At 52.7% G+C, this 25,386-nt stretch overlaps 2 protein-coding genes across 7 annotated transcripts in view; both read left to right on the top strand.

Moving 5' to 3' along the window:
* SLC26A11 (solute carrier family 26 member 11) overlaps nucleotides 1-1,098 on the top strand; it is a 31,947-nt gene extending 30,849 nt beyond the window's left edge. For all 3 annotated transcript variants that reach the window (XM_030923007.1, XM_030923008.1, XM_030923009.1), the window contains one exon: nucleotides 251-1,098. In XM_030923007.1, the coding sequence (XP_030778867.1) occupies nucleotides 251-342 (92 nt within the window). In that variant the 3' untranslated portion in view covers nucleotides 343-1,098. The remainder of the gene's footprint in view (nucleotides 1-250) is intronic.
* An 8,574-nt stretch (nucleotides 1,099-9,672) lies between these two features.
* On the top strand, nucleotides 9,673-22,905 carry LOC115894721 (E3 ubiquitin-protein ligase RNF213-like). 4 transcript variants are annotated; one of them, XM_030922539.1, is made up of 3 exons: nucleotides 9,673-9,752; nucleotides 12,902-13,036; nucleotides 22,547-22,905. In XM_030922539.1, the coding sequence occupies exons 2-3, from the start codon at nucleotides 12,940-12,942 to the stop codon at nucleotides 22,756-22,758; spliced, it is 309 nt and encodes a 102-aa protein (XP_030778399.1). In that variant the 5' UTR covers nucleotides 9,673-9,752; nucleotides 12,902-12,939; the 3' UTR covers nucleotides 22,759-22,905. The 4 variants fall into 4 exon arrangements, with proteins under 4 accessions (XP_030778399.1, XP_030778400.1, XP_030778397.1 ...); XM_030922540.1 differs by lacking the exon at nucleotides 9,673-9,752 and adding an exon at nucleotides 9,786-10,293; XM_030922537.1 differs by lacking the exon at nucleotides 9,673-9,752 and adding an exon at nucleotides 9,786-10,850.
* The last annotated feature ends 2,481 nt before the right edge of the window (nucleotides 22,906-25,386 follow it).

The following is a 25,386-nucleotide window of genomic DNA, read 5'->3' as shown; positions in this document are numbered from 1 at the left end:
TGTGGCCTGGCCGTGGGATGGGAGGGTACCCTGAGCGGTAAGAAAGGGCCGTTCGTCACCTGAAAAATACGCTTACAGAGACTCCGCCGAGCCCCTCACGGAGTTAGTGACACTGGCCTGGGGGGCCCATAGCTCCTTCCAGCACACCTTCTAGAACCCTGAAAGACCCCCCCTTAATCTCTTCGCGTGAACTGACCCATCCTCACTTCTGAGCTTTCAGTGCTTGAAAAATTGCTTGTATTTTCTGCAGAGAAACACCTGAGGCAGGAGCCAGGGGCCCAGCCCTACAACGTCAGAGAAGACGCCATTCCGGACCCCAAGGTCACCCTGCTCAAGGCGTAATGGGGCCACCCATGAGCATCCACAGTTTGCAGGGTGTTCCGGAAGGTTCTTGTCACTGTGCTTGGATGCTGGATGCCGCCTGACAGACATGCTGGCCCTGAGCAGGTAACCTGGGGGGAAGAAGGAAGCCAGGCCTGGAGGTCTACGGCGGGGGTGGGGTCGGCGCAGTGGCTTCCTGTGGGATGACTGGAAAATGACCTCGCTGCTGTTCCCTGGCATGACCCTCTTTGGAAGAGTGGTTTGGAGAGAGTCTTCTAGAATGACAGACTGTGCGAGGAAGCAGGGCCAGGCCGGAAGGCCTGGGCTGTGCCAGGCGTCCTGGGGCCCGCAGCACCTTCCCAGCTCACCAGTGCCACCTGCAGGGGAGGGACGGGGCAGGCGGGAGTCTGGGAGGCGGGTCTGCTCCTGTTTACAGCATCTGCGCTCTCCAAGAGAAAACCTAGGTGTGCCAAATGACGTCAAGTCTCTATGTAAAAATAATTTTGTTTTGTGAATGGAGAAAGTGATAGCTTTGGTGATTTTGTAAAAGTCATAAATGCTTATTGTAAAAAATACAGGAAACCACCCCCCAACCCCATCCACTTGGGTGATCACTCCAGACCCCTCCCCAAACGTGCCTGTCCGTCAGCATGTGGATGTATGTTTACAGTTTACATAAATGGGATCATTTTATACATGGGGCTCTGGAACCCACATTTTTCATGCAGTCGTTTGCAGTGAGTTATTTATTGTGATAATAAATAGCATTAGAACACATGGTTTTTAATGTCTGCGTGGTATTCTGGTCTCTATATGCATCATAATTGACTTACTGAGCCCGCTGTTCAACGTGTGCTTGGGTTAGAGACGGGATCGTGCCCCCTCAAGACCCTTAAGTTGAAGGCTTCGTCCTCTATGTGACTGCATTTGGAAATAGGGCTTTTAGGGGTAACTAGGGTTTAATGAAGGTCAGAGAGGTGGGCCCTGAACTGATAGCTTTAGTGTCCTTATGAGGAGAGATGCCAGAGAGCTCGTTCTCTGCACCCTCACGCCCCAGGGAACGCCATGAGAGGACACAGCAAGAACCAGGCCACGTGCCTGCCAGGAAGAAAGGCCTCATGGGGACCCAGCCTCCAGAACCAGGAGAAAATGAATCTCCGTGTTAAGCCCTGCGGGCTGGGGTGATCTGTCACGGCAGCCTGAGCAGATGAGGACTGCCTGCGTGTTTGTATTTTTATGAATGCTTTGATTGAGTCTAGGGGTAAATCCCTGGAGGCCTGTGGCGGCCTCGGAGGTGTGTTCTCCCTGCACTTTCTTCAAGAAGAATGTGCCTGCCCTGCTGAGCCTCGTTCTGCCCAGGCAGTCCCGGCCAGTGTCAGCACAGCAAGGAGAGAGCCTCTGTAACCAGGGCTGCTGGCTGCGGGGCTCCCCACTGGACACTGGAGCAGACACTGGAGTGTGTTCATCCACATGACTCTTCCAGGTCCCTTGCCTCCCATTTTCCTTCCTTCCTTTCCTTTCCCTCTCTCCCTCCCTCTCTCCCTTCCTTCCTTCCTCTTTCTTTCCTTCTTTCCTTTCCTCTCTTGCTCCCTTCCTTTTCTTCCTTCTTTCTTTCCTTCTTTTACTTTTCTTTCTTCCTTCCTTTCCTTTTTTTCTTCCCTTTCTCCCTTTCTTCCTCCCTCCCTCCCTTTCTTCTCACTGTGTTCCCCAGGCTGGTCTTCAGCTCCTGGGCTCAAGCAATCCTCTTGCCTCAACCTCTGGTGTGGCTGGGACCACAGACACATGCCACCATGCCAGGCTAATTTATTAATTTTTTTTATAGAGACAGGGTCTCACTTTGTTTCCCAGGCTGGTCTCAAACTCCTGGGCTCAAGCGATACTCCAGCTTCAACCTGGAGTGCTGGAATTAAGGTGTGAGCCACCATGCCTGGCCCTCTCTCATCCACAAGTGAACTGTTCACCCCTGCCCTCCAATCCATGTCATTTGTGACTTCAGGCAGCTTCTCTTTCTACATAAAGTGAACCTGTCCCAAAGCTGTGCTCGCTGGGCCTCCCTGCCGGGGCTGAAAGGGGCAGCAGTCCACGTTTGGCTTGCACCCACATACCAAGGGCATCCATGCTTGAACCTAGACATGGTTCATTCACAGGGATGGGTGAAGGTAAACAGACTGTGGCGGGCACTAGGCACTATCAGTTTCATAAATCTGCACACCACCTATGACTCAACACTTATGCTTCTCAGAAGCTACTCAAACATGCTTGAGTCAGCCTTCCAGGAAGCAAGAAGAAGCAGGAAGAAAACTGGGTGTCTCTGAATTCAGTAGCGTCTTGACTGTAGGACACTGGAATAATACCATGGAATATTGCGCAGCAATTAAAAGAAATGAGGTGAAGGCCGGGTGTGGCGGCTCACACCTGTAATCCCAGCACTTTGGGAGGCCGAGGCGGGTGGATCGCTCAAGGTCCGGAGTTCAAGACCAGCCTGGCCAACATGGCGAAACCCTGTGTACTAAAAATACAACAATTAGTCGACCTCTGTGACAGAGTGAGACTCTGTCTCAAAAAAAAAAAAAAAAAAGTGAAATGAGATGAAGGTTTAAGTTGTAACACTGAATTTGGGGTGGAAAAAACCAAGTTGCAGAATGATACCCATCTTAAGATGCTATTTGAGTGAACACAAAGACCAAACAATTGTATGTTGTATACAAGTTTAAAAAAGAGTTCTCTGCTCTTTGGGAGGCCTGTAGTCCCAGCTACTCTGGAGGCTGAGGCAGGAGAATCACTTGAGCCTGGGGGGGTCGAGGCTGCAGTGAGCCATGATTGTGTCACTGCACTCCAGCCTGGGCAATAGAGTGAGACCCCATCTCAAAAAGAAAGAGAAAAAAGAAAATAGAGTTGTTGCAGATGTCGTTAGTTCAAGTTAAAATGAGGCCGTACTGGAGTAGGGTGGGCCTAATCCCATGTAAGCGGTGACTTCTTGTTTTTGGTTTTGAGACAGGATCTCACTCTTGCCCAGGCCGGATTGCGGTGGCTTGACCGCTGCAGTCGGCTCTCTGGCTCAAGTGATCCTCCTGCCTCAGCCTCCCAAGTAGCTGGGACCACAGGCATGAGCCACCATGCAGGGCAAATTTTTATTTTTATTATTTATGTATTTATGCATTTTTGAGACAGAATCTCACTCTGTGGCTCAGGCAGGAGTGCAGTGGTGTGATCTTGGCTCACTGCAACCTCTGCCTCCCGGGCTCAAGCAATTCTCCTGCCTCAGCCTCCAGAATAGCTGGGATTGCAGGCGTGCACCATCATGCCCAGCTAATTTTTGTATTTTTAGTAGACATGGGGTTTCACCATGTTGACCAGGCTGGTCTCAAACTCCTGATCGCAAGTGATCTGCCCGCCTCGGCCTCCCAAAGTGTTGAGATTGTGGGGGTGAGCCACTGCGCCCAGCCAAATTTTTAAATTTTGTGTAGAGATAGGGTTTTGCCATGTTGCCCAGGTTGGAAGTGGTGTTTTTATAAAGGGAAATTTGTTAATCGATACACATGGAGCATGTGCTGTGAACATGAAGGCAGAGATCTCATGACACAAGGACAAGCCAAGGAACTCTAGCAACTGTCAGCTGAAGAACGTCGAGGTTCAACCATTAATAAAGGAGAACTTGTTTCTCATAAAGGGTTGCAGCCTGCAAGGAGGTTTATTTATTTATTTATTTATTTTTATTTTATTTTATTTTTTTTGAGATGGAGTCTCGCTCTGCCGCCCGGGCTGGAGTGCAGTGGCCGGATCTCAGCTCACTTCAGCTCACTGCAAGCTCCACCTCCCGGATTCACACCATTCTCCTGCCTCAGCCTCTCGAGTAGCTGGGACTACAGGCGCCCGCCACCATGCCCGGCTAGTTTTTTGTATTTTTTAGTAGAGACGGGGTTTCACCGTGTTAGCCAGGATAGTCTTGATCTCCTGACCTCGTGATCCACCCGTCTCGGCCTCCCAAAGTGCTGGGATTACAGGCTTGAGCCACCACACCCGGCCATTTATTTATTTTTTTGAGATGGAGTCTCACTCTGTAGCCCAGACTGGAATGCAGTGGCATGATCTCGGTTCACTGCAAGCTCTACCTCCCGGGTCCCAGTTCAAGCAATTCTGCCTCAGCCTCCCGAGTAGCTCGGATTACAGGCACACACCACCATGCTCAGCTAATTTTTTTGTATTTTTAGTAGAGACGGGGTTTCACCATGTTGGCCAGACTGGTCTCAAACTCCTGACCTTGTGATCCATCTGCTTTGGCCTCCCAAAGTGCTGGGATTACAGGCGTCAGCCACTGAGCCCGGCCAGAGGCTTTTTTTTTTTTTTTGAGATGGAGTCTTGCTCTGTTGCCCAGGCTGGAGTGTAGTGGCACAATCTCGGCTCACTGCAACCTCCGCCTCCCAGGCTCACGCCATTCTTCTGCCTCAGCCTCCCCAGTGGCTGGGACTACAGGTGCCCGCCACCATGCCCGGCTAATTTTTTGTATTTTTTTTTTTTTTTTAGTAGAGAACGGGGTTTCACCGTATTAGCCAGGATGGTCTCGATCTCCTGACCTCGTGATCCGCCCCCCTCGGCCTCCCAAAGTGCTGGGATTACAGGCATAAGCCACCATGCCTGGCCGGAGGCTCTTCTTGTAGCCTGGGAAGCATGGCCGGCACTTTGAGGAAGGGACGGGTAAGACAGGAATTTACTCTGAAAGGGTTGGCCAAGTATACGTGCTCAGTAGGTTACAGGAGGGGCTATGAGTATTCATGAAGGAGTCGCATATGCATGGGCATTAGGCTTTACATGTGTGAAAAATGCAGCAACGTATGACCCATGTTCACTTTGGGAAAAAGACTTAACATTTAAATGCATTATAATCAGGCCCTATACATAAAAAGGTGACATGTAGGGTACAAGTCCCCGAAGTGCACATCCTCAGGAGGCCAGTCAGAACCACCGAAACAAGACCAGGTGCCGGGTGGGTACCGTTAGTGGAGGCATCCTCAGTCTTTGATAGGACCTGGTTTTCCCGCGCGTCCATGTGAAGAGACCACCAAACAGGCTTTGTGTGAGCAACAAGGCTGTTTATTTCACCTGGGTGCAGGCGGGCTGAGTCCAAAAAGAGAGTCAGCGCAGGGAGACGGGTTGGGGCTGTTTTATAGGATTTGGGTAGGGAGTGGAAAATTACAGTTAAAAGGGGTTGCTCTCCGGCTGGCAGGATTGGGAGTCACAAGGTACTCAGTGGGGGAGCTTTTGAGCCAGGATGAGCCAGGAGAAGGAATTTCACAAGGTAATGTCATCAGTTAAGACAGGAACTGGCCATTTTCACTTCTTTTGTGTGATTCTTCGTTTGCTTCAGGCCATCTGGATGAATACGTGCAGGCTTGGGCTCAGAGGCCTGACACTGGTGATGACAGTAAGAGGGCTGGGGCTGGGAAGCAGGTGGGACACGGCCAGCCTCTGTCCTGCTGTGGCTGAGACTTAAAAATTTTGTTGTTGGCTGGGTGTGGTGGCTCCTGACTGTAATCCCAGCACTTTGGGAGGCCGAGGCGGGCGGATCATGAGGTCAGGAGATCGAGACCATCCTGGCTAACATGGTGAAACCCTGTCTCTGGTAAAAAAAATACAAAAAAATTAGCCGGGCGTGGTGGCGGGTGCCTGTAGTCCCAGCTACTTGGGAGACTGAGGTAGGATAATGGCGTGAACCCTGAAGGTGGAGCTTGCAGTGAGCCGATATCGCGCCTCTGCGCTCCAGCCCGGGCAACAGAGCGGGACTCCGTCTCAAAAAAAAAAAAAAAAAAAAAAAAAAAAAAAAAAAAAATTTTTTTTGTTGTTTTATAGCCAAAAGAGGGTCTGTTAGTTTCTGTCAAAGAGGTTCAGGACTTTTAATTCAGCCCGTACCAGTGATCACCAGGAGCCAGGAGTGAGGCCTGGAACGGATACTCCCTTATAGCCTCAGCAGGACCCAGTGCTGCCAACACCCTGATCTTGGGCTTCTGGCCTCCAGAGCTGTGAGATGGTGCATTTCTGCTGTTTGAAGACTAAATTCTGAATTTTTTAATCTTGCCCAAATTCCTATCTAAGGCATCAGAGAGTCATGCCTTACAAACCAAACATTCGCAGATGGATTTCATTTAATCCTATATTTCGTGTGAACCCCAAATACCTGAGACAAGTCTCAGTTAATTTAGGAAGTTTATCTGGCCAAGGTTGAGGACACCTGCCCGTGACACAGCCCCAGGAGGTCCTGCCGACCTGTGTCCAAGGTGGTCAGGGCACAGCTTGGTTTTATACATTTTAGGGAGACATGAGACATCAATCTATGTAAGATGCATAGGCCGAACAACTTTGGAAAGTCTTCCAGGTCATAGATAAGTGAGAGACAAATGGGAGCATTCTTTCGAGTTTCTGACTAGCCTCTCTCCAAAGGAGGCAACCTCCGGACTTACTTTACAGTCTGACTCTGGCATAACATTATGTGACAAAGAAGAAAATCAAAATGTTTTACCCCGAAACATGTTTCTTTACCATATTCTGAAATGGCCCTGCAGAGCTGTCCTTTGTGGGGGAAAATTTGCATCTGTAAAGAATCTCTGTGAACATAGCTAGATCTTTTTCGTCCAGGCCCTCCGAATCCTGCAGAGATTAACTGAGACTCTCGCACCTTTAAAGGTTTGAATAGGAAACATTACATTTGTCATCTATTTGTCTCTAAAGGCAGGCACTATGAGACTTCAAAAAAACTTTGGTCTCCACAATGTTTTATCTTAACCTGAACATTTCCTTGCTATTAATCCCGGGTCTTTAGATAAACTCAACCAATTGTAAACCAGAAAATGTTTAAATTTACCTACAGCCTGGAAGTCTCCTGCCCCCACCGCTTCAAATTTTCCTGCCTCTCTGGACCAAATCAGTGTATTTCTCAAACGCATTTGATTGATGTCTTAGGCTTCCCTAAAATGTACAAACCAAGCTGCACCTAACCACCTTGGGCACATGTTCTCAGGACTGCCTGAAGGCTGTGCCACAGGCTATGGGTCAGGCCTCCGAGCCCAAGCTAAGCCATCTTATCCCCTGTGACCTGCACGTACACATCCAGAGGGCCTGAAGTGACTGAAGAATCACAAAAGAAGTGAAAATGGCTGTTCCTGCCTTAACTGATGACATTACCCTGTGAAATTCCTTCTCCTGGCTCATCCTGGCTCACTGAGCACCTTGTGACCCTGCCCCTGCCCGCCAGAGAACAACCCCCTTTGACCGTAATTTTCAACTACCTACCCAAATCCTGTAAAACGGCCCCACCCCTCTCTCCCTTCACTGACTGTCTTTTCGGACTCCTCCCGGCTGCACCCAGGTGATTAAAAAGCTTTATTGCTCACACAAAGTCTGTTTGATGGTCTCTTCACACGGACGTAAGTGAAACCATGGCCACTCATATTTGGCTCAGAATAAATCTCTTCAAATATTTTACAGAGTTTGACTCTTTTCATCCACATGTTTAACCCCTCTGGTCTGGGGTCCTGTGTCTCAACAGCCTGGCAAACACACACAGCATATGAAGTGTGAGAAGCTTGTGTGCCATTTCTAAGCCCAGCCAATAACAACCTCTCCCTCCAGGCTCCTTTCCGCTTTCTGATGCCTGGGATGGAGATGATTCTTTGGGTGCCCTCCAAAGCCATGGGGTGAAAATGGCAGAGCGGAGGAGGGCACCCTGCTGAGCAGCACTCCGGCCCAGCACTGTTACATGGGCAAGAGGCAAAGCTCCAAGGGCTTATGTGTACCTGCTGCAGCAGCTGGTAGAGACAGACTGTGATCACGGAGACAGCACCGTCCCACAGAAAAATCATGCAAGCCACCAATGTGAGCCATGCAAGTCATTTACACATTTCGACTAGTCATATTGAAAAAGTCAGAAGCAGCAGTTGAAATTAACTGTTTAGAGACAAAGTCTCATTCTTTTGCCCAGGCTGGAGTGCAGTGGTGCAGTCAGGATTGGTGGGAGGAAAAAGCAGGTTTTAATCGGAGACCCAGCAAAGTGAGAAGATGCCCAACTAGCGTTCTAAAGTGTCACCTTGGCTGGGTGCGGTGGCTCATGCTTGTAATTCCAGCACTTTGGGAGGCCAAGGCAGGTGGATCACCTGAGGTCAGGAGTCTGAGATCAGCCTGGCCAACATGGAGAAACCCCGTCTCTACTAAAATTACAAAAATGAGCCAGGCGTGGTGGCGGGTGCTTGTAATCCCAGCTACTGGAGGCTGAGGCATGAGAATCACTTGAACTGGGAGGTGGAGGTTGCAGTGAGCCAAGATCGCACCACTGCACTCCAGCCTGGAGTATAGAGTGAGACTCTATCTCCAAAAAACAAACAAATAAAAAATGCCATCTTAAAATTAAAAATTTACCCTCAGGTTTTTGTGTTGGTTCATTTTTGAGGCAAGATCTCACTTTGTCATCCAGGCTGGAGTGCAGTGGTATGATCACGGCTCACTGCAGCCTGGAGCTCAAACGATCCTCTTGCCTCAGCCTCTACAGGTGCACCACCACAGCCAGCTAATTTTTTAAAATGATTTTTTGTAGAGATGGGGTCGCTCTATATTGCCCAGGCTGCCATCAGGTTCTTCTAGGGAAACTTGCCGTGGGCGCCGTGGGGAGTGGGGTAGGGGCAGGGTCTGTGTCTTGTTCCCATGGCTGTCGTGGGCAGTTGTCGGTTAGGAGGGGTGGCTGGCGAGGATGTTGGACTAATTGTTGGCGACCCCCCCTAAGCAGGAGGATCCAGCTGGGGCTCCGCGCCCGAGATTGTTTCAGGATGAGGATCTCCTCTGGAATGCGCAGAGACGCACAGTGTCCAGAGAGGGACGGGATGAAGGGGTGAGAGGGGAAGGAAGGGTGATTTTAAAACGGAGGTCCCTGGTTACACCGTGAGCCTCACAGAAGGGGAAACCGTGTGGCCCCTCCATCAGTGACAGAGCGCTCTGCGCAGGGCCGCGGAGGTCTCTTAATCCGCAAAGGCCCCCACGCGGCGCGCTGACGACCTCCACTGCACCCCCCGGGCGCCCTCTGGGCGGCTCCCAGGCTGGCCGCCCGCTCTGCAAGGCCGCGGACACTGTCCGAGGTGCTGGGCGCCGGGGCAGGGGGCGCACCTGTCCGGCCCCACCCCACTGCTCAGGCCCGCCTGGGGTCTGGGCTTCCGGGAGACCCGCATGCGCCCCACGCCTGGCGGGAACCGAGGCCCCTCCTGCGCCTGTACCCGGCGCGCAGCGGCCCGAGGCGCCTCCCGGGGGCTGGGGGCGCGGAGTCACTGGGAGGCGCCACTGGCGGGGAATTCCGCACACGCCTGCGCGGGTCCAGCGGCGGCGGGCAGGGCGGGCCCAGGGCCCCGTGACCCGAGGGGCGACAGCGCGGCAGGCGGCGAGCTCGGGGGCCGCAGGTGCGAGCGGACGCGGAGAGTCTCCCGGGGCGGGGAGCGGGCTAGGGTGCAGTGGGCCCCGCGGGCGGGCGGGCTGGCCGGGTCCCGGGGAGCGGCGCCTGCGTCCGGATGCCCCTCCCGGCCGCCTCTTCCTGCCGGCTCCAAGTTTCGGTTTCGCCGCCGGGGTGCCAGGTCCAGCCCCGCCCGCGGCGCCCACCGACCCTGTTTCCCGGCTGCGGGAGGGGCCGGGGTGGGGGCAGCGGGCACCCATGGGACCCCGGCGACATCCCCGGAGCGCAGAGAGCCCCCGACCCGCCCATCCCGGCAGTGCTGCCCCCGGGAAGTGGCCGGGGCACGGGCGGGTAGTGGACGGGGACAGCCGGACCGGGGCCTGCAGCTCCGCCCGGGAATCCTGCGCCTGCACGAATTGCAACAACGGAAAAGTGAAGTTGCAAAAACAGACTCCTAACTTTTACCAGGGAGGCATCGCCCCTTCCGGACCGCACCGCGCAGCATCCTCCCGACTTGGCGAAGTCGCCCGAGCGCGGGGTTCAAGGCCGGGGTGGGCACCCCTCCCGGATGGCTGCCTGCAAGCCAGTGGGCCGGGTCCTGGGGGAGTCCAGGCCGGGAGGGAAGGAGTTGTGCAAACATGATGGTGACCTTTCCCTGCCCCCACCTTGCTGACTTTGGTTGTGGTTGGGGGGATGGGCTTTGATTTGGGTGGCAGTGTCTGTGCTTGGGGAAAAATGGCAGAGAAAAGACAGGAAGCGTATTGAATGCAGCAGTATTGGGTGCCTGGGGCGCTCTCTTGTGTCTTTCGGCCCCTAGGGCAGACGGAACAATTAGATGCTTTAGGGGTCCGGGCGCGGTGGCTCATGCTTGTAGTACCAAAACTTTGGGAGGCCAAGGCGGGCGGATCACCTGAGGTCAGGAGTTCCAGACCAGCCTGGCCAACCTGAAACCCCTTCTCTACTGAAAACACAAAAAATTAGCCAGGTGTGGTGGCGCATGGCTGTAATTCCATCTACTTGGGACTTGGGAGACTGTGGCGGGAGAATCAATAGAACCCGGAGGCGGAGGTTGCAGCGATTTGAGATTGTCCACTGCACTCCAGCCTGGGTGAGGACTGAAACTGTAAAAAAAAAAAAAAAAAAAAAAAAAGAAGAAGAAGATGCTTAATGGAGGATTTTTCGAGTTTTCTGGTCTATGGTTCCCCAGTGTAGCATTGGAGAAGGAAACAGTTCGGGTGGGAAGAAAGAGGCCTGGGCGGTGGGGAGTCATTGAAGGTGTTTGAGGGAGGGAGTGCCCAGTGGTGGTTGCTTCAGGTGGAGTGTGGAGGGGAGGAGGTTCGGTGGGGGCCAGGGCTTGGCTGTGGCAGGGGAAGGGGAGTTTTAAACTTTCCTTCTACTCTGAAGGAGAGATAATTTTAGTCCCTGGAATAAAAGGGCAGCAGACCTGGAGAAAAGAGATGCAAATTGTCCCATACACTTATTGGCAACCTCATCAAAGGGAAGACTGAAGACGACAGATGATTGATGTTTTATTTATGACATTGGGACGGGAGCTTGGGGCTGGAGAGGGGAGGTGTAGAGGGTTGTCTTGTGCAGATAATCACTCAAGTGATCTCGGAGCTGCTCTCAGAGGAACTGGTGAGGCCGCAGGCACTCCTCTTGTGTGTCCCTGGGACCGTTCTGAGATCCCTCTAGGCAGGTAATGGGGCCTCAGAGAGATCTTCCGCTCCAGTCTGCTGTTTCGTGATGTGGATTTCCTTTATAGCCTTTTACAAAAGGACAGCTTCCCAGAACTGCTCCTGACTATGTGGTTTCTCTGAATAGCCATCTCAAAATTGACCAGAGTCTGTTTTGGAGTGGCATAGATTAGTCTCCCACACAGGTGAAGCCAGGGAACCAACAGCCAGTGCCTCCGTCCCTCGTTCAGGCCCAACCTGAATCAGCCCACCCTGTGATGGAGACCCAGTGGAAGGAGAGGGCAGGGCCAGGGCAGGGAGGTGGCCTGAGTGTCCTCCCGCTGCTGAAGGCACCACTCAGCTGCCGCTCCAGCCACTGCCCCAGTGGAGTTCTTTAGTTCGAAGCCATCAGAAGAAGGGGGTGGGTGGGCCAGTGTGCCCTGGGGCCTCTTACTGGGGAGGGAGAGAGTCAGGTCCTCCACTATTAGGTGGCCAAGAGCCCAAATGCCATCTCCACTCTCACCCTGGATGCAAGAAGTGACCCTGGAGGCCGGGGATGCTGGCCTGAGTCTTGGTCTGGACTCGCTGTGACCATCACCTTGGTTTGATGCCATCTACCACAGAGGCTGTTCTAAGGGCAGGTGGTCAGTGCAGAGTGGGGAGCTTCGTGGACGGCAGCCTCCCCCCATTACTAGGAATCTGACTGCCAGCCCAGTAGTTCTGGGCTGCCTGCTCAGGCCCCATCACTTGTGGGGCAGGTGCTCTAGTCCTCTTTAGAGGATGAGGAGGGTGAAGCATCAGGAGGCTGAGCGCATTGCTCAGGGCAGGCCATGGTACCCTGCTGAATAGCACATGGCTGCCCAGCCTGTCTGGAGCATCCCCTATCCCCACCTGGCCCAACCCATGTCCTCAGCAGCAGGAACGGTTCTAGGCTGACAGAGTGAGGGACCAGGGCAGAGACTGCAAAAGCTGGCCGGGCGCGGTGGGTCAAGCCTGTAATCCCAGCACTTTGGGAGGCCGAGACGGGCGGATCACGAGGTCAGGAGATCGAGACCATCCTGGCTAACACGGTGAAACCCCGTCTCTACTAAAAAAATACAAAAAATTAGCCGGGCGAGGTGGCGGACGCCTGTAGTCCCAGCTACTCTGGAGGCTGAGGTAGGAGAATGGCGTAAACCTGGGAGGCGGAGCTTGCAGTGAGCTGAGATCCGGCCACTGCACTCCAGCCTGGGTGACAGAGCCAGACTCCGTCTCAAAAAAATAAAAAAGAGACTGCAAAAGCTTGAGAGCCAAGAGGGCAGCAGAGAGCAGGGAGGGGCTGGTCTTGGCCTCGGCTCCTGTTGGGTTTCGATTAACCAGGGGACCAGCTGGGCTGCTGTGATTTCACTTTCCCAGAAAATGAAACCGAAGCTGTGGTCACGTGACAGGAGGCTGGTATATAGCGGGCTGCCAGCAACTCCTGCTCTTGCTTCTGGATCTGCAGGGCACCAGCGCTGGTGTTGAGTCGTCCCAGCAGGACGCATGGAGTGTCCTTCGTGCCAGCATGTCTCCAAGGAGGAAGCCCCCAGGTTCTGCAGCCAGTGCGGAGAGAGGCTGCCTCCTGCAGCCCCCATAGCAGGTGAGGCCCCGGGGGTGCTGGTGGATGCGGGGGCAGTGGGGACCCCCGGAGATGTGTCACTTCCCTTCCGGGAAATGAAAACCCTGGGCAGCAGGCAGCCCAGGTGGGGCCGAGATCCTCTGTGGCTACAGAACTCTCAAGAAGTTTTGTTGGTGTCTTTGCTAGAGGTTCCTGGTGCTTTTGAAAAGTTTCAGTTTCATTTCCTGGAGAGAGCTCACGGTTCTTCTTCCCTTTGGAAATGAGAAGTGTCGGGCTGAGCTGAAGGCTTGGTAGAGGGTTTCAGAGGATGCTGCAGGGAAGCAGAGTTCGAGGCTTTGCAGGGGTTGAGAGCTCTGCCTGGGTTAGTTTTTGAAGGGCTGTGAGGGGGCCCCAGGACCTGCCCAGGCACCTCCCTGACTCAGGAGGCGGGTGGAGAGGCAGGAACAGGGCAGTGTCAGGCGGGCCTTGCCTGCTGACCGTCTTGAGTCCATCCTCAATTTTGTTGGCTTCTGGGGCCTCAGACTGGTTCCCCTCCTCTGAGGCCTTAAATACCAACCCTATAACTGGCAGCCCCAGACGTTCAGCCTTTCTGTGTCCAAAGCCCAGCCCTACCTCCACTGGTGAGGGCACCTCTGTATTCCAGCTGTTTCTGTCAGACCCACCACCCTTGGGCCCTCTCCTTCCTCCATGCCCCACATGCAGAGGGCCCTGCTGGTCTCCCCGCCTCCACGCTACCTTCCTGCTTACGCTCAGCACAGCAGTCAAACCACAGACCCCCTTCCAAGATCTGCCCCCACCACCACTAGCAGCAGGAGCCCTTATGGTGGCCACAAGGTCCTACATAGACGGCTGCCCACCCCATTCCTCTTGGCTCCCTCTCCTGCGCCCAGAGCCCACCGCCTCCTGGCCCTTCCTGGATACACTAGGTGTGCTTCCACTGCAAGACCTTTGCACCACCCTTCCCCTCTTTCAGTCTTTGCCCAGCTGCTTGCCATGGGGTCTCTCTGATGTTGTCTTTCAAGTTTAGGGGTCAGGGTGTGAACCCCCATCCTTCCACATTCTTTTTTTGTTTTTAGAGGGAGTTTTTTTGCTCTTGTTGATCTGGCTAGAGTGCAGTGGCATGATCTTGGCTCACTGCAACCTCTGCCTCCCAGGTTCTAGTGATTCTTCTGCCTCAGCCTCCCAAGTAGCTGGGACTACAGGCACCCACCACCACGCCTAGCTAATTTTTGTATTTTTAGTAGAGACGGGGTTTCACCATGTTGGCCAGGCTAGTCTCGAACTCTTGACCTCAGGTGATCCACCTGCCTCAGCCTTGCAAAGTGCTGGGATTATAGGTGTGAGCCACCGCGTGGCCTGAGGGCTCCACTTCTATTAATAATAGTGCTGCGAGGACTGGTAGTACGCAGCATGAACTGTTTCTAGAGGCATGCAAAGCAAATGCACTTCAGACTCCTAACTCACCACTCGTAAGAGGCCAGGAATTTGGTGACTCTCTACATGATGCTTTTGAACATTTATTGAAAACCAAGAAATGCAATGATGCTGGCTGGTTGCCCCCCAGCATCACTGAGAAAGTGGTGAAAAGGATGAACTCAGGGATTCGATGTCTGGGCTGCAGCTCTGCGTAAATGATCTGAGAGTTTGTTAGCGTGCCCTGGGTCGGAATCTTCTCTGCTGTAGCCACGGGGTTGAAATTGTAGAAAATCGAGCACAAGCTCTCATGCGATTAGCTGAGTTACAAGGAAAGCTGAGCTCTCAGCCATGCAGGGTGTCTACTGTTAAAGCGGGGGCACTTAAGCCTGTTAAAGCGGGGGCACTTAAGCCAGATGCCACGGTTCACACCTATAACCGCAGCATTTTTACAGGCCAAGGTGGAAGGATCGCTTGAGCCCAGGAGTTTGAGACCAGCCTGGGCGATGTAGAAAGACTGTATCTCTGCATAAAAAGAAAAAAAAAGTGAGGACATTGGGTGGCAAAGGATGGGATCCTTCAATGTTGGGATGGGGACATGGGAAGCCCCTGGCCAGGCTGGAGACATTGAGTTCCAAATGATATAAAGTTGGATCGGTTGAGTTTATTAGTGTGGGCCCACTAGCAGAGATGATGCATTTCACGTTGCAGCTGGTAGAGTTAGGAAGGGCTCTGAGTCTTTGTTTGGTTGCTGAAACGTGGATCAAAAGGTAGATCAAAAGGTGGCCCACCTTACTAGGCATCGTGGCTCACGCCTGTAATCCCAGCACTTTGGGAGGCCGAGGTGAGTAGATTGCTTGAGACCAAGAGTTTGAGACCAGCCTAGGCAACATGGTGAAGCCACATCTCAAAAAAATATATATATAAGAATTAGCCGGAGCAGGAGGATCACTTGAGCCTGGGAAGTCGAGGCTGCAGTAAGCCACGATTGTCCCACTACATTCCAGCCTGGGTGACAGAGTGAGACCCTGTCTCAAAAGAAAAGAAAAGAAAAAAATAGCCTTACAGTGGCCTCTAAGTGCACAAGTGAAAAGAAGAGTCTCACGCCTCTCACTTTATTTTTTTAAATTGTGTTTCATTGTTTTGAGACAGAGTCTTGCTCTGTCACCCAGGCTGGAGTGCAGTGGTACCATTTCAGCTCACTGCAACCTCCATCTCCCAGGTTCAAGCGATGTTCCTACCTCAGCCTCCCAAGTAGCTGGGATTACAGGCGTGAAGCACCACCCTCAGCTATTTTTTATATTTTTAGTAGAGATGACGTTTCACCATGTTGGCCAGGTTGGTCTCAAACTCCTGACCTCAAGTGATCTGCCCACCTTGGCCTCTCAAAGTGCTGGGATTACAGGTGTGAGCCACCCACACCGCACCTGGCCTCATGCCTCTCACTTTAAATCAAGAGTTAGACATGATTAAACTTCTTGAGGAAGGCATGTTGAAAGCTGAGATAGGCTGATAGCTAGGCCTCTAGCACCAAATGGTTAGCCAAGTTGTAAATGCAAAGGAAAAGTTTTTGAAAGAAATTAAAAGTGCTTCCAGCACTTTGGGAGGCTGAGGTGGGTGGATCACCTGAGGTTAGGAGTTTGAGACCAGCCTGGCCAACGTGGTGAAATCCCGTCTCTACTAAAAATGCAAAAATTAGCTGGGTGTGGTGGCTCATGCCCATAATCCCAGCTTCTTGGGAGGCTGAGGCACAAGAATTGCTTGAACCCAGGAGACGGAGGTTGCGGTGAGCCGAGATCATGCCACTGCACTCCAGCCTGGGTGACAAGAATGAGACTCCATCTCAAAAAAAAAAAAAAAAAAGAGAGAGAGAGACCATCCTGGCCAATATGGTGAAAACCCATGTCTACTAAAAATCCAAAACTTAGCTAGGTGTGGTGGTGTGTACCTGTAGTCCCAGCTACTCGGGAGGCTGAGGCAGGAGAATCACTTGAACTCAGGAGGTAGAGATTGCAGTGAGCCGAGATCACGCCACTGCACTCCAGCCTGATGACAGAGTGAGACTCCATCTCAAAAAAAAAAAAAAAAGTGCTACTCCAGTGAACACACAAATGATAAGAGAGTGAAACAGCCTTATTGCTGATACGGAGAGAGTTTGCGATGTCTGGAGAGCTCAAACTAGCCACAACATTTCCTTAAACCACAGCCTAATCCACATCAAAGCCTTAACTCTTCAATTCCACACAGGCTGACAGAGTTGAGGAAGCTGCAGAGAAGAGTTTGCAGCCAGCAGAGATTGGTTTATGAGGTCTTAGGAAAGCAGTCATCTCCATAACATAAAAGTGCAAGGTGAAGCAGCAAGTGCTGGTGGAGAAGCTGCAGTAAGTTCTCCAGAAGATCTGGCTAAGGTTATTGATGGAGGTGGCTCTACTCAATAGCCGATTTTCTTTTTTCTTTCTTTCTTTCTTTTGTTTTTTTTGAGACAGAGTCTTAGTCTGTCTCCCAGGCTGGAGTGCAGTGGCTGGTCCTTGGCTCACTGCAACCTCCGCCTCCCAGGTTCAAGCGATTCTCCTGCCTCAGCCTCCCAAGTAGCTGGGATTACAGGTGTGTGCCACCACATCTGGCTAATTTTGTATTTTTTATTAGAGACAGGTTTTCTCCATATTAGCATTGTTGGTCTCCAACTCCTGACCTCAAGTGATCCCCCTGCCTCTGCCTCCCAAAGTGCTGGGACTATAGGCATGAACCATTGCACCTGGCCAATTTCATTCTTTTTTAACGCCAAGTAGTATTCCATTATGTATATATACCACATTTTCTTCATCATCCATTGTTGGATAGTTGGTGGATTCTGTATCTTGGCTATAGTGAATAGTGCTACGGTGAACATGGGCGTGCATGGCAGGATCACTGGAGCCCAGGAGGTCAAGGCTGCAGTGAGCCGTGATCATACAACTGCACTCCAGCCTGGGTGACAGTGAGACCCTGACTCAGGAAAAAAAAAAAAAAAGCAGTACTGCATCCCTGGAGGGATTGCAGGGATTAGTGCCACCTCCAAGCACTCCAAAGAGGCAGGGGTGGGGATTCCCATTCACCTCCCCTATTTGGCCTTTGTGGAAGACAGGTGGATCTTGGGAATGAAAATGAATGTAAGCTTAACCAAATGGTGACTTCTCAGCCTTCATAGTCGTGTGAGCCAATTCTCTTAATACATCCTCTCTCATCCCTCTGTTTGTCCATCCATCTGTCTGTCCGTCTGTCTGTCCATCTGTCTATCATCTACTATCAATGATCCATCCATCCATTCATCCAGGTACCTATCCATCCATCTTTTCTATCTATCCTATCTATCCATCTGTCTACAAGTCTGTATTAGGGTTCTCCAGAGGGACAGAACTAATAGGATCTATGTCTATATGAAAGGGAGTGTATTATGGAGAATTAGCTCACACAATCACAAGGTGAAGTCCCGTGATAGGCCATCTGCAAGCTGGGAAAGAAAGAAGCCAGTAGTTGCTCAGTCTGAGTCCAAAAGCTTCAAAAGCAGGGAAGCCGACAGTGCAGCCTTCAGTCTGTGGCTGAAGACCCGAGATCCCCCTGGCAAACCACTGGCATAAGTCCAAGAGTCCAAAGGCCAAAGAACCTGGAGTCTGATGTCCAAGGACAGGAGGAACGTGAGGAAGCATCCAGCATAGGAGGAAGATGAAAGCCAGAAGACTCAGCGAGCCAGCTTTCCCCACCTTCTGCCTGCTTTGTTTTAGCCACACTGGCAGCTGACTGGATGGTGCCCGCCCACATTGAGGGTGGATCTTCCTCTCCCAGTCCATTGACTCAAATGTCAGTCTCCTGTGACAACACCCTCACAGACACACCCAGGGCAATACTTTACCAACTGTCTAGGCATCCTTCAACCCAATGAAATTGACACTTGATATTAACCATCACACCATCTATCCATCCATCTACCCTATCTGTACACCTACCCTATCTATCCACGTATCCATCTATCCTATCTATCTGTCTATCCATCCATCTATTCTATCTATCCATCCATCTATTCCATCCATCCATCCATTCATGTATTCTATCTGTCCATCTATTCTATCCATCCATCCATCCATCCATCCATCCAATCTTTCTATCCATCCATTCATCTATCCATCTATCCTATCTGTCCATCCATCTATACTATCTGTCCATCTATCCTATCTATCTATCTCTCTGTCTATCTATCTATCTATCTATCTATCTATCTATCTATCTATCTATCTATCATCTGTCTGTCCATTCATCTAGCTTATCTGTCTATTCATGGATCCATCTATTCATCCATCCATCCATCCATTCATCTATTCTATGTATCTGTCCATTCATCTATCCCATCCTATCTATTCATCCGTCCATCCATGTATCTACCTATCTACCTGCCTGCCTACCTACCTACATATCCTATTAGTTCTTCTCTCTGGATAACCCTGTTCTATACAAGTGCCTGTGAGTAATTAATGAGTTAACATGTACATTGTTTAGAAAGTGCTAGTTAACTATGTCTCTTATTTCCGAATCCAGCTACTTATTTTTATGATTACAAAAATGTAAATGCTGGTTGGCAAATGATCCACATGTTATAGGAGGACATAAAATAGCATGAAGTTTCCTCACCCTGGACCAGGCCTGTCACATTCCCCAGAGCAACACTGTAAACTGGTGTGTCCTCTTCTAGACATCTCCTCTGTGTGAACGTGTGCACACACACATGTTTATGTGAGTGGCAGCTCATGCCCTGCCCATGCCTTGCTATTTTCATGTACAGTGACTGAGGCCTGTAGTGGAAGATGGACCTCAGCAGCCTCCCTGGCTCTGCCACCCAGCAGGGCCTGACTCAGCAACAGGCCTGTCCTGGGCGCTTCCCTTGTCCCGCTGTTTTGCCATGACACAGGCTGCTGGGCTGCATGCTTGCATGGAGACCTTGCCCTCTGAGCCAGGCTGGCCATCTGGAGGACAGATTCCCAGCCACTAGCCTGCTGGCCTCAGGCTGGCACATTTACAATGCAAATATCTTCAAATCCCCTGCACAAAAGGGCCACTGACCGGCTGTGTCTCTGGTCCCTGCCTTCTAAATTTCTACTCATTCTCTCCAGCATTCAGAATGATTGATCTTGTCAATCTGTGCCAGTGGTTGGGTGGAAATGGCATTGTAGGGGCTCTGTTCTGATTTCCTTCATCAGTAGGCATGGCGGGCATCTCTATGGAAGTTAAGAGACCACTTGTGTGTGCATTTCCTTGAACGGCCTTTCTTTAGGGAAGCTCGTTTTGCTTTGGTTGGTACTTGTGGTTGTTGGGACTGTTTGTACTGGGCACGGCCTGAAACCCAGCTCTCCTAGGCTTTCTCAGCAAGAGAAATGTGCTGGGCCATCTCTGCCCAAGTCCAGGCTTGAGGGGTTCAAATGTACTAGGGCTCTGCTCCATTTCTCTGATCCTGACAGCTCTGCCCTTCTCCACTGCCAACTTTGTCTGCAGGTGGAGAACAGTGGTTTCCCAGTACCGCCTCGTGGTCTTTCCACGATGCACTGAGTGGCAGAAACTCCAGTAACGGTCCGGAAGTATGGATGCTTCCATACTTCTTGCTGGTTGGCCCCTCCCTCAGCCAATCACTGGTGCCAGTGATTGACTGAGGCCCTGATTGGGTTAGGCTAGTCAGGGCCCGCCCCTGGTGGGAAGGCAGGTTGGTGGGAGGGGCAGGCTCAGAATCCTTGGCATGGGTGAAATATCTGTTCTCAAAGGATGGGGCCTTGGGCTGGCTGTGATGTTTCATGTGTGTCTGTGTATGTAGACGTTTAGAAGATTTGTTATCAATTTTGAGTCCTGCTAAGGAACTTCACGAATTCTTGAGCTCTTAGCTATGCCAACACTGAGTACTCAAAGGGAAAAAGGTCTGTGTGGTCCCTGCCCTCCAGATCTCAGAGGATGGGAGGGCAGTGACGAAACTGTGTGCTGGAAACGGGCAGGGGGAGGAAGTGTCCAGACAGGGGCGCAGCCGGGGCAGGCCTGGGGCTTTGGAGAAGGGTCTGTGGGGATCAGGCAGAGAGAAGGTTCTGTACAGAAAAGCAGGCTTGGCCCAGCACCATCTGGAGTGTGTGTCAGGGAGTGGTGGGGTCGTCCAGACCCAGGATTGAAAACAGGGACTCCAGGCCAGGCACGGTGGCTGGCGCCTGTAATCCCAGCACTTTGGGAGGCCGAGGCGGGCAGATCACGAGGTCAGGAGATCGAGACCATCCTGGCTAACACCGTGAAACTCCGTCTCTACTAAAAATACAAAAAATTAGCCGGGCGAGGTGGCAGGTGCCTGTAGTCCCAACTACTCGGGAGACTGAGGCAGGAGAATGGCATGAACCCGGGAGGTGGGGCTTGCAGTGAGCTGAGATCCGGCCACTGCACTCCAGCCTGGGCGACAGAGTGAGACTCTACCTCAAAAAAAAAAAAAAAAAAAAAGAAGAAGAAGAAAAGAAAACAGGGACTCCTTGAAGGGTGTTTTCGTCCATTTTCTGTTGCCTGGGTAATTGAAAAAGAAAAGGCGGGGTGCCGTGGCTCACGCCTGTAATCCCAGCACTTCGGGAGGCCGAGGTGGATGGATCACGATGTCAGGAGTTCAAGACCAGCCTGACCAACATGGTGAAACCCCATCTCTGTTAAAAATAAAAAAAATTAGCTGGATGTGAACACCTGTAATCCCAGCTACTCCAGAGGCTGAGGCAGGAGAATCGCTTGAACCCAGGAGGAGGAGGTTGCAGTGAGCCAAGATTGTGCCATTGCACTCCAGCTCGGGGCGACAGAGCGAGACTCTGTCTCAAAAAAAAAAAAATGAAAAGAAAAGAAAAAGAAAAGAGGCCGGGCAAGGTGGCTCACGCCTGCCTGTAATCCCAGCACTTTGAGAGACCAAGATGGGTGGATCATGAGGTCAGGAGTTCAAGACCATCCTGGCCAAGGTGCTGAAACCCTGTCTCTACTAAAAACACAAAAATTAGCTGGGTGTGGTGGCACGCACCTGTAATCTCAGCTACTTGGGAGGCTGAGGCAGGAGAATCACTTGAACCCAGGAGGCGGAGGTTGCAGTGAGCTGAGATTGCACCACTGCACGCCAGCCTGGGCGACAGAGCAAGACCCTGTCTCAAAAAAATTAAAATTAAATTAAAAAAGAAAAAGAAAAAAGAGGTTTATTTAGCTCACAGTTCTTCAGACTGAGAAGTTCAGGGCCTCGCCCTGGCTTCTGGTGCGGGCTTTTGTGCCATGTCACAACATGGCAGAGTAGGGCCGACGGGGATGCTGACGAAGCATCTTGGCTTCGTAACAACCCACTCTGGTGGGTGCTAATCCATTCCCAAGGGGAGTAAACCAGTCTCGAGAGAGAGTGAGAACCCTTGACCACAAACAGCATCAAGCCATTCGTGAGGGATTCGCCCTCATGACCCACTGACCTCCCCCTGGCCCTGCCTCCCAGCACTGGCATACTGGGGATCAGATGTCAACATGAGTTTTGGTGGGGACGGACGAGGCACATCTACACCACAGCAAAGGCTAGAGTGAGCGTGGGGTGCGGGTGCTCCATGCTGTCTGCGTGGCAGCTCTGCATGGGTGAGAATCTGGAGGCACAGCAGCTGGGCAGGCAGATGCCTTAGTGCCAGGACAAAAGGGAAGCAGTGGGAGACCCCTGGGCCACCACTGGGAGAGTGCCCACCCTGGGGAGACAGGAGGAATGTCTACAGTAGGGGAGGAAAGCATAACAGGCTCTGTTTTAGAGGTGCCCGAGGTGTGCTGACATCCTAGTACAGAGTCAGGTGAAGCCACTGATCTGGACATTGGGAGGGAGGGGCTGGATGCTAGGACCGTGCGGTCTTTCTGTCCGATCCACGCCGTGTTGTGCTGAGACTGGGGTCCCTGGTTCCCTCCTCCCCACCTGGAGCAGAACCCCTACCCTGCTCACGTCAGCAGGCCCGGTGCAGGACCTCGGAGGGAGAACGGGGTGAACCTCTGCACTCGCGGGAAGGATGCCAGTTTTTCCTTGCTAACATTCACTGGCTTCTCTCTGAGGTTTGACCCTTCCTTCATCTGCCATTACAGATTCTGAGAACAATAACTCCACAATGACGTCAGCCCCGGAGGGTGAAATGGAGTGTGGGCAGGAGCTGGAGGAGGAAGGGGGCCCGTGCTTGTCCCCGGGCTCAGACAGTTGGCAAGAAAACCCCAACGAGTCCGGTTCCGATGCCTCCTGGACCGTCCAAGAAGTGAGTGCACCGCCCCTGGCTCCCCCCTGCTCACTCTGCCCAGGATAATCTCACTGCACAGCTGCCCAGCTGGCCCCCGAAAATGCCACCACAGCCCAGCCCATTGAACCTGCCCACAGGGCAGCAGCAGAGCCGCCCCTTCTGCACCTGATTTGTCTCTGGCTGGAGTCTGTGGGTTCCAGACCCCTTAGGGCCTCCACCTTCTTTTTCTTTTTCTTTTCTTTTCTTTTTTTTTTTTTTTGAGACAGAGTTTCAGTCTTGTTGCCCAGGCTGGAGTTCAGTGGTGCGATCTCAGCTCACTGCAGCCTCCACTTCCCGGGTTCAAGCGATTCTCCTGCCTCAGCCTCCCAAGTAGCTGGGACTACAGGCACGCACCACCATGCCCAGCTAATTTTTTGTATTTAGTAGAGACAGGGTTTCACCATGTTGGTCAGGCTGGTCTCAAACTCCTGACCTCAGGTGATCCACCCACCTCAGCCTCCCAAAGTGCTGGGATTACAGACATGAGCCACTGCGCCCGGCCTCCACCTTCTTTCTCTTTCTACCAGACCCAATACGCATGTGTCTGTCAGAAGCTGTGACTGGGGTTGGGGCCTGAGCTTCTGCTGTGTGTATCTGTGTCCCAAGCTTCTGTGGGTCTCTTTGCATTGAGGGTGCAAGCTCAGAGTTGCCTTGCAGCTTCAGGGCAGGGACCTGAGCATTGCCGGGTGCATGTCTTGTGCTTCTGTAGGCCTCTGCATTGAGGATGCATGCCCAGAGGGGCTTTGAAGCTTTGGGTGTGGGGCGGGTGCTCTGGAAATGTGCTGGCTGGCAGGTTGCCCTTCTTGGAAGGGTGTGGCTGAGCCATCTTTCAGCTCCATATGGCCTCCAACAGCCCCTTAGGCATGTTAGACACCAAGAGAATGCGTCCTTGGTAAGATCCCCAGTTGGAGCCGCTAGGGCAGGCTTTCGAGGGGAGCGTCCTGGACATGTTCAAGGAGAATGGTTGGAAGAGAACCATTCTCCTGGGCTCTAGCGCAGCGTGGGAAGACCCAGAGGGCAGTGTCAGCTCCCAGGTTTCTTGCTGGGCACTGAGAAGGGGAAGCTAAGCAGTCTTTCTGTGTCGGCGCTGGGGTTGGCTTTCTGTCTGTTGTTCCTTGTAGGTGGCACTCCATGATTGGGCTGTGGTGGGAAGTGATGCAGCTACAGTGCTGTGGTCTGTGGGGTGTGAGTGGGGTGAGTGTGGGGTGTGAGTGGGATGTGTGTTGGGGGGGTGTGAGTGGTGCGAATGGGACGTGTGTGTTGGGGGTGTGTGAGGGGTGTGTGTGTGTGTTGGGTGTGTGTATTGGGTGTGTGTGAGCGGTGTGAGTGGAATATGTGTGTTGGGGGTATGTGAGGGGTGTGTGTGTTGAGTGTGTGTGAGCGGTGTGAGTGGAATATGTGTGTTGAGGGTATGTGAGGGGTGTGAGTGGAATGTGTGTGTGTTGGGGTTGTGTGAAGGGTGTGTGTTGGGGGTGTGTGAGGGGTTTGTGTGTGTTGGGTGTGTGTGAGCGGTGTGAGTGGAATGTGTGTGTGTTGGGGTTTGTGAGAGGTGTGTGTTGAGGGTGTGTGAGGGGTGTGTATGTTAGGTATGTGTGTGTTGGGGGTGTGTGAGCGGTGTGAGTGGAATGTGTGTGTGTTGGGGGTGTGTGAGTGGGGTGAGTGGAATGTGTGTGTGTTGGGGGTGTGTGAGGGGGATAAGTGGAATGTGTGTGTGTTGGGGGTATGTGAGTGGGGTGAGTGGGGTGTGTGTGTGTTGGGGGTGTGTGAGTGGGGTGAGTGGAATGTGTGTGTGTTGGGGGTGTGTGAGTGGGGTGAGTGGGGTGTGTGTGTGTTGGGGGTGTGTGAGTGGGGTGAGTGGGGTGGTGTGTGTGTGGGGGGTGTGTGCGTGGGGTGCGTGGCCTGTGTGTGTGTTGGGGGTGTGTGCGGGGGCTCCGTGGCCTGTGTGTGTGTTGGGGGTGTGTGCGTGGGGTGGGTGGGGTGTGTGTGTGTTGGGGGTGTGTGAGTGGGGTGTGTGGCCTGTGTGTGTGTTGGGGGTGTGTGCGTGGGGTGCGTGGCCTGTGTGTGTGTTTGGGGGTGTGTGCGGGGGCTCCGTGGCCTGTGTGTGTGTTGGGGGTCTGTGCGTGGGGTGCGTGGCCTGTGTGTGTGTTGGGGGTGTGTGCGTGGGGTGCGTGGCCTGTGTGTGTGTTGGGGGTGTGTGCGGGGGCTCCGTGGCCTGTGTGTGTGTTGGGGGTCTGTGCGTGGGGTGTGTGGCCTGTGTGTGTGTTGGGGGTGTGTGCGTGGGGTGCGTGGCCTGTGTGTGTGTTTGCGGGTGTGTGCGTGGGGTGCGTGGCCTGTGTGTGTGTTGGGGGTGTGTGCGTGGGGCTCCGTGGCCTGTGTGTGTGTTGGGGGTCTGTGCGTGGGGTGTGTGGCCTGTGTGTGTGTTGGGGGTGTGTGCGTGGGGTGCGTGGCCTGTGTGTGTGTTGGGGGTGTGTGCGGGGGCTCCGTGGCCTGTGTGTGTGTTGGGGTCTGGAGTGGGGTGCGTGGGGTGTGGTGTGTGTTGGGGGTGTGTGGCGTGGGTGTGTGTGTTGTCCGGCCTCTGCGCCCCGCTCCGCCCTCCTCTCCCCTGTGACTCTGGAAGGGATGACTCCTCCAGGTAATGACACAAGCACACACACA

Source organism: Rhinopithecus roxellana, chromosome 19, assembly GCF_007565055.1.
Source record: "Rhinopithecus roxellana isolate Shanxi Qingling chromosome 19, ASM756505v1, whole genome shotgun sequence".
NCBI lineage: Eukaryota > Metazoa > Chordata > Mammalia > Primates > Cercopithecidae > Rhinopithecus > Rhinopithecus roxellana.
The sequence above is the reverse complement of the archived record's forward strand: the minus strand, read 5'-3'. Positions and strand labels throughout refer to the sequence as shown.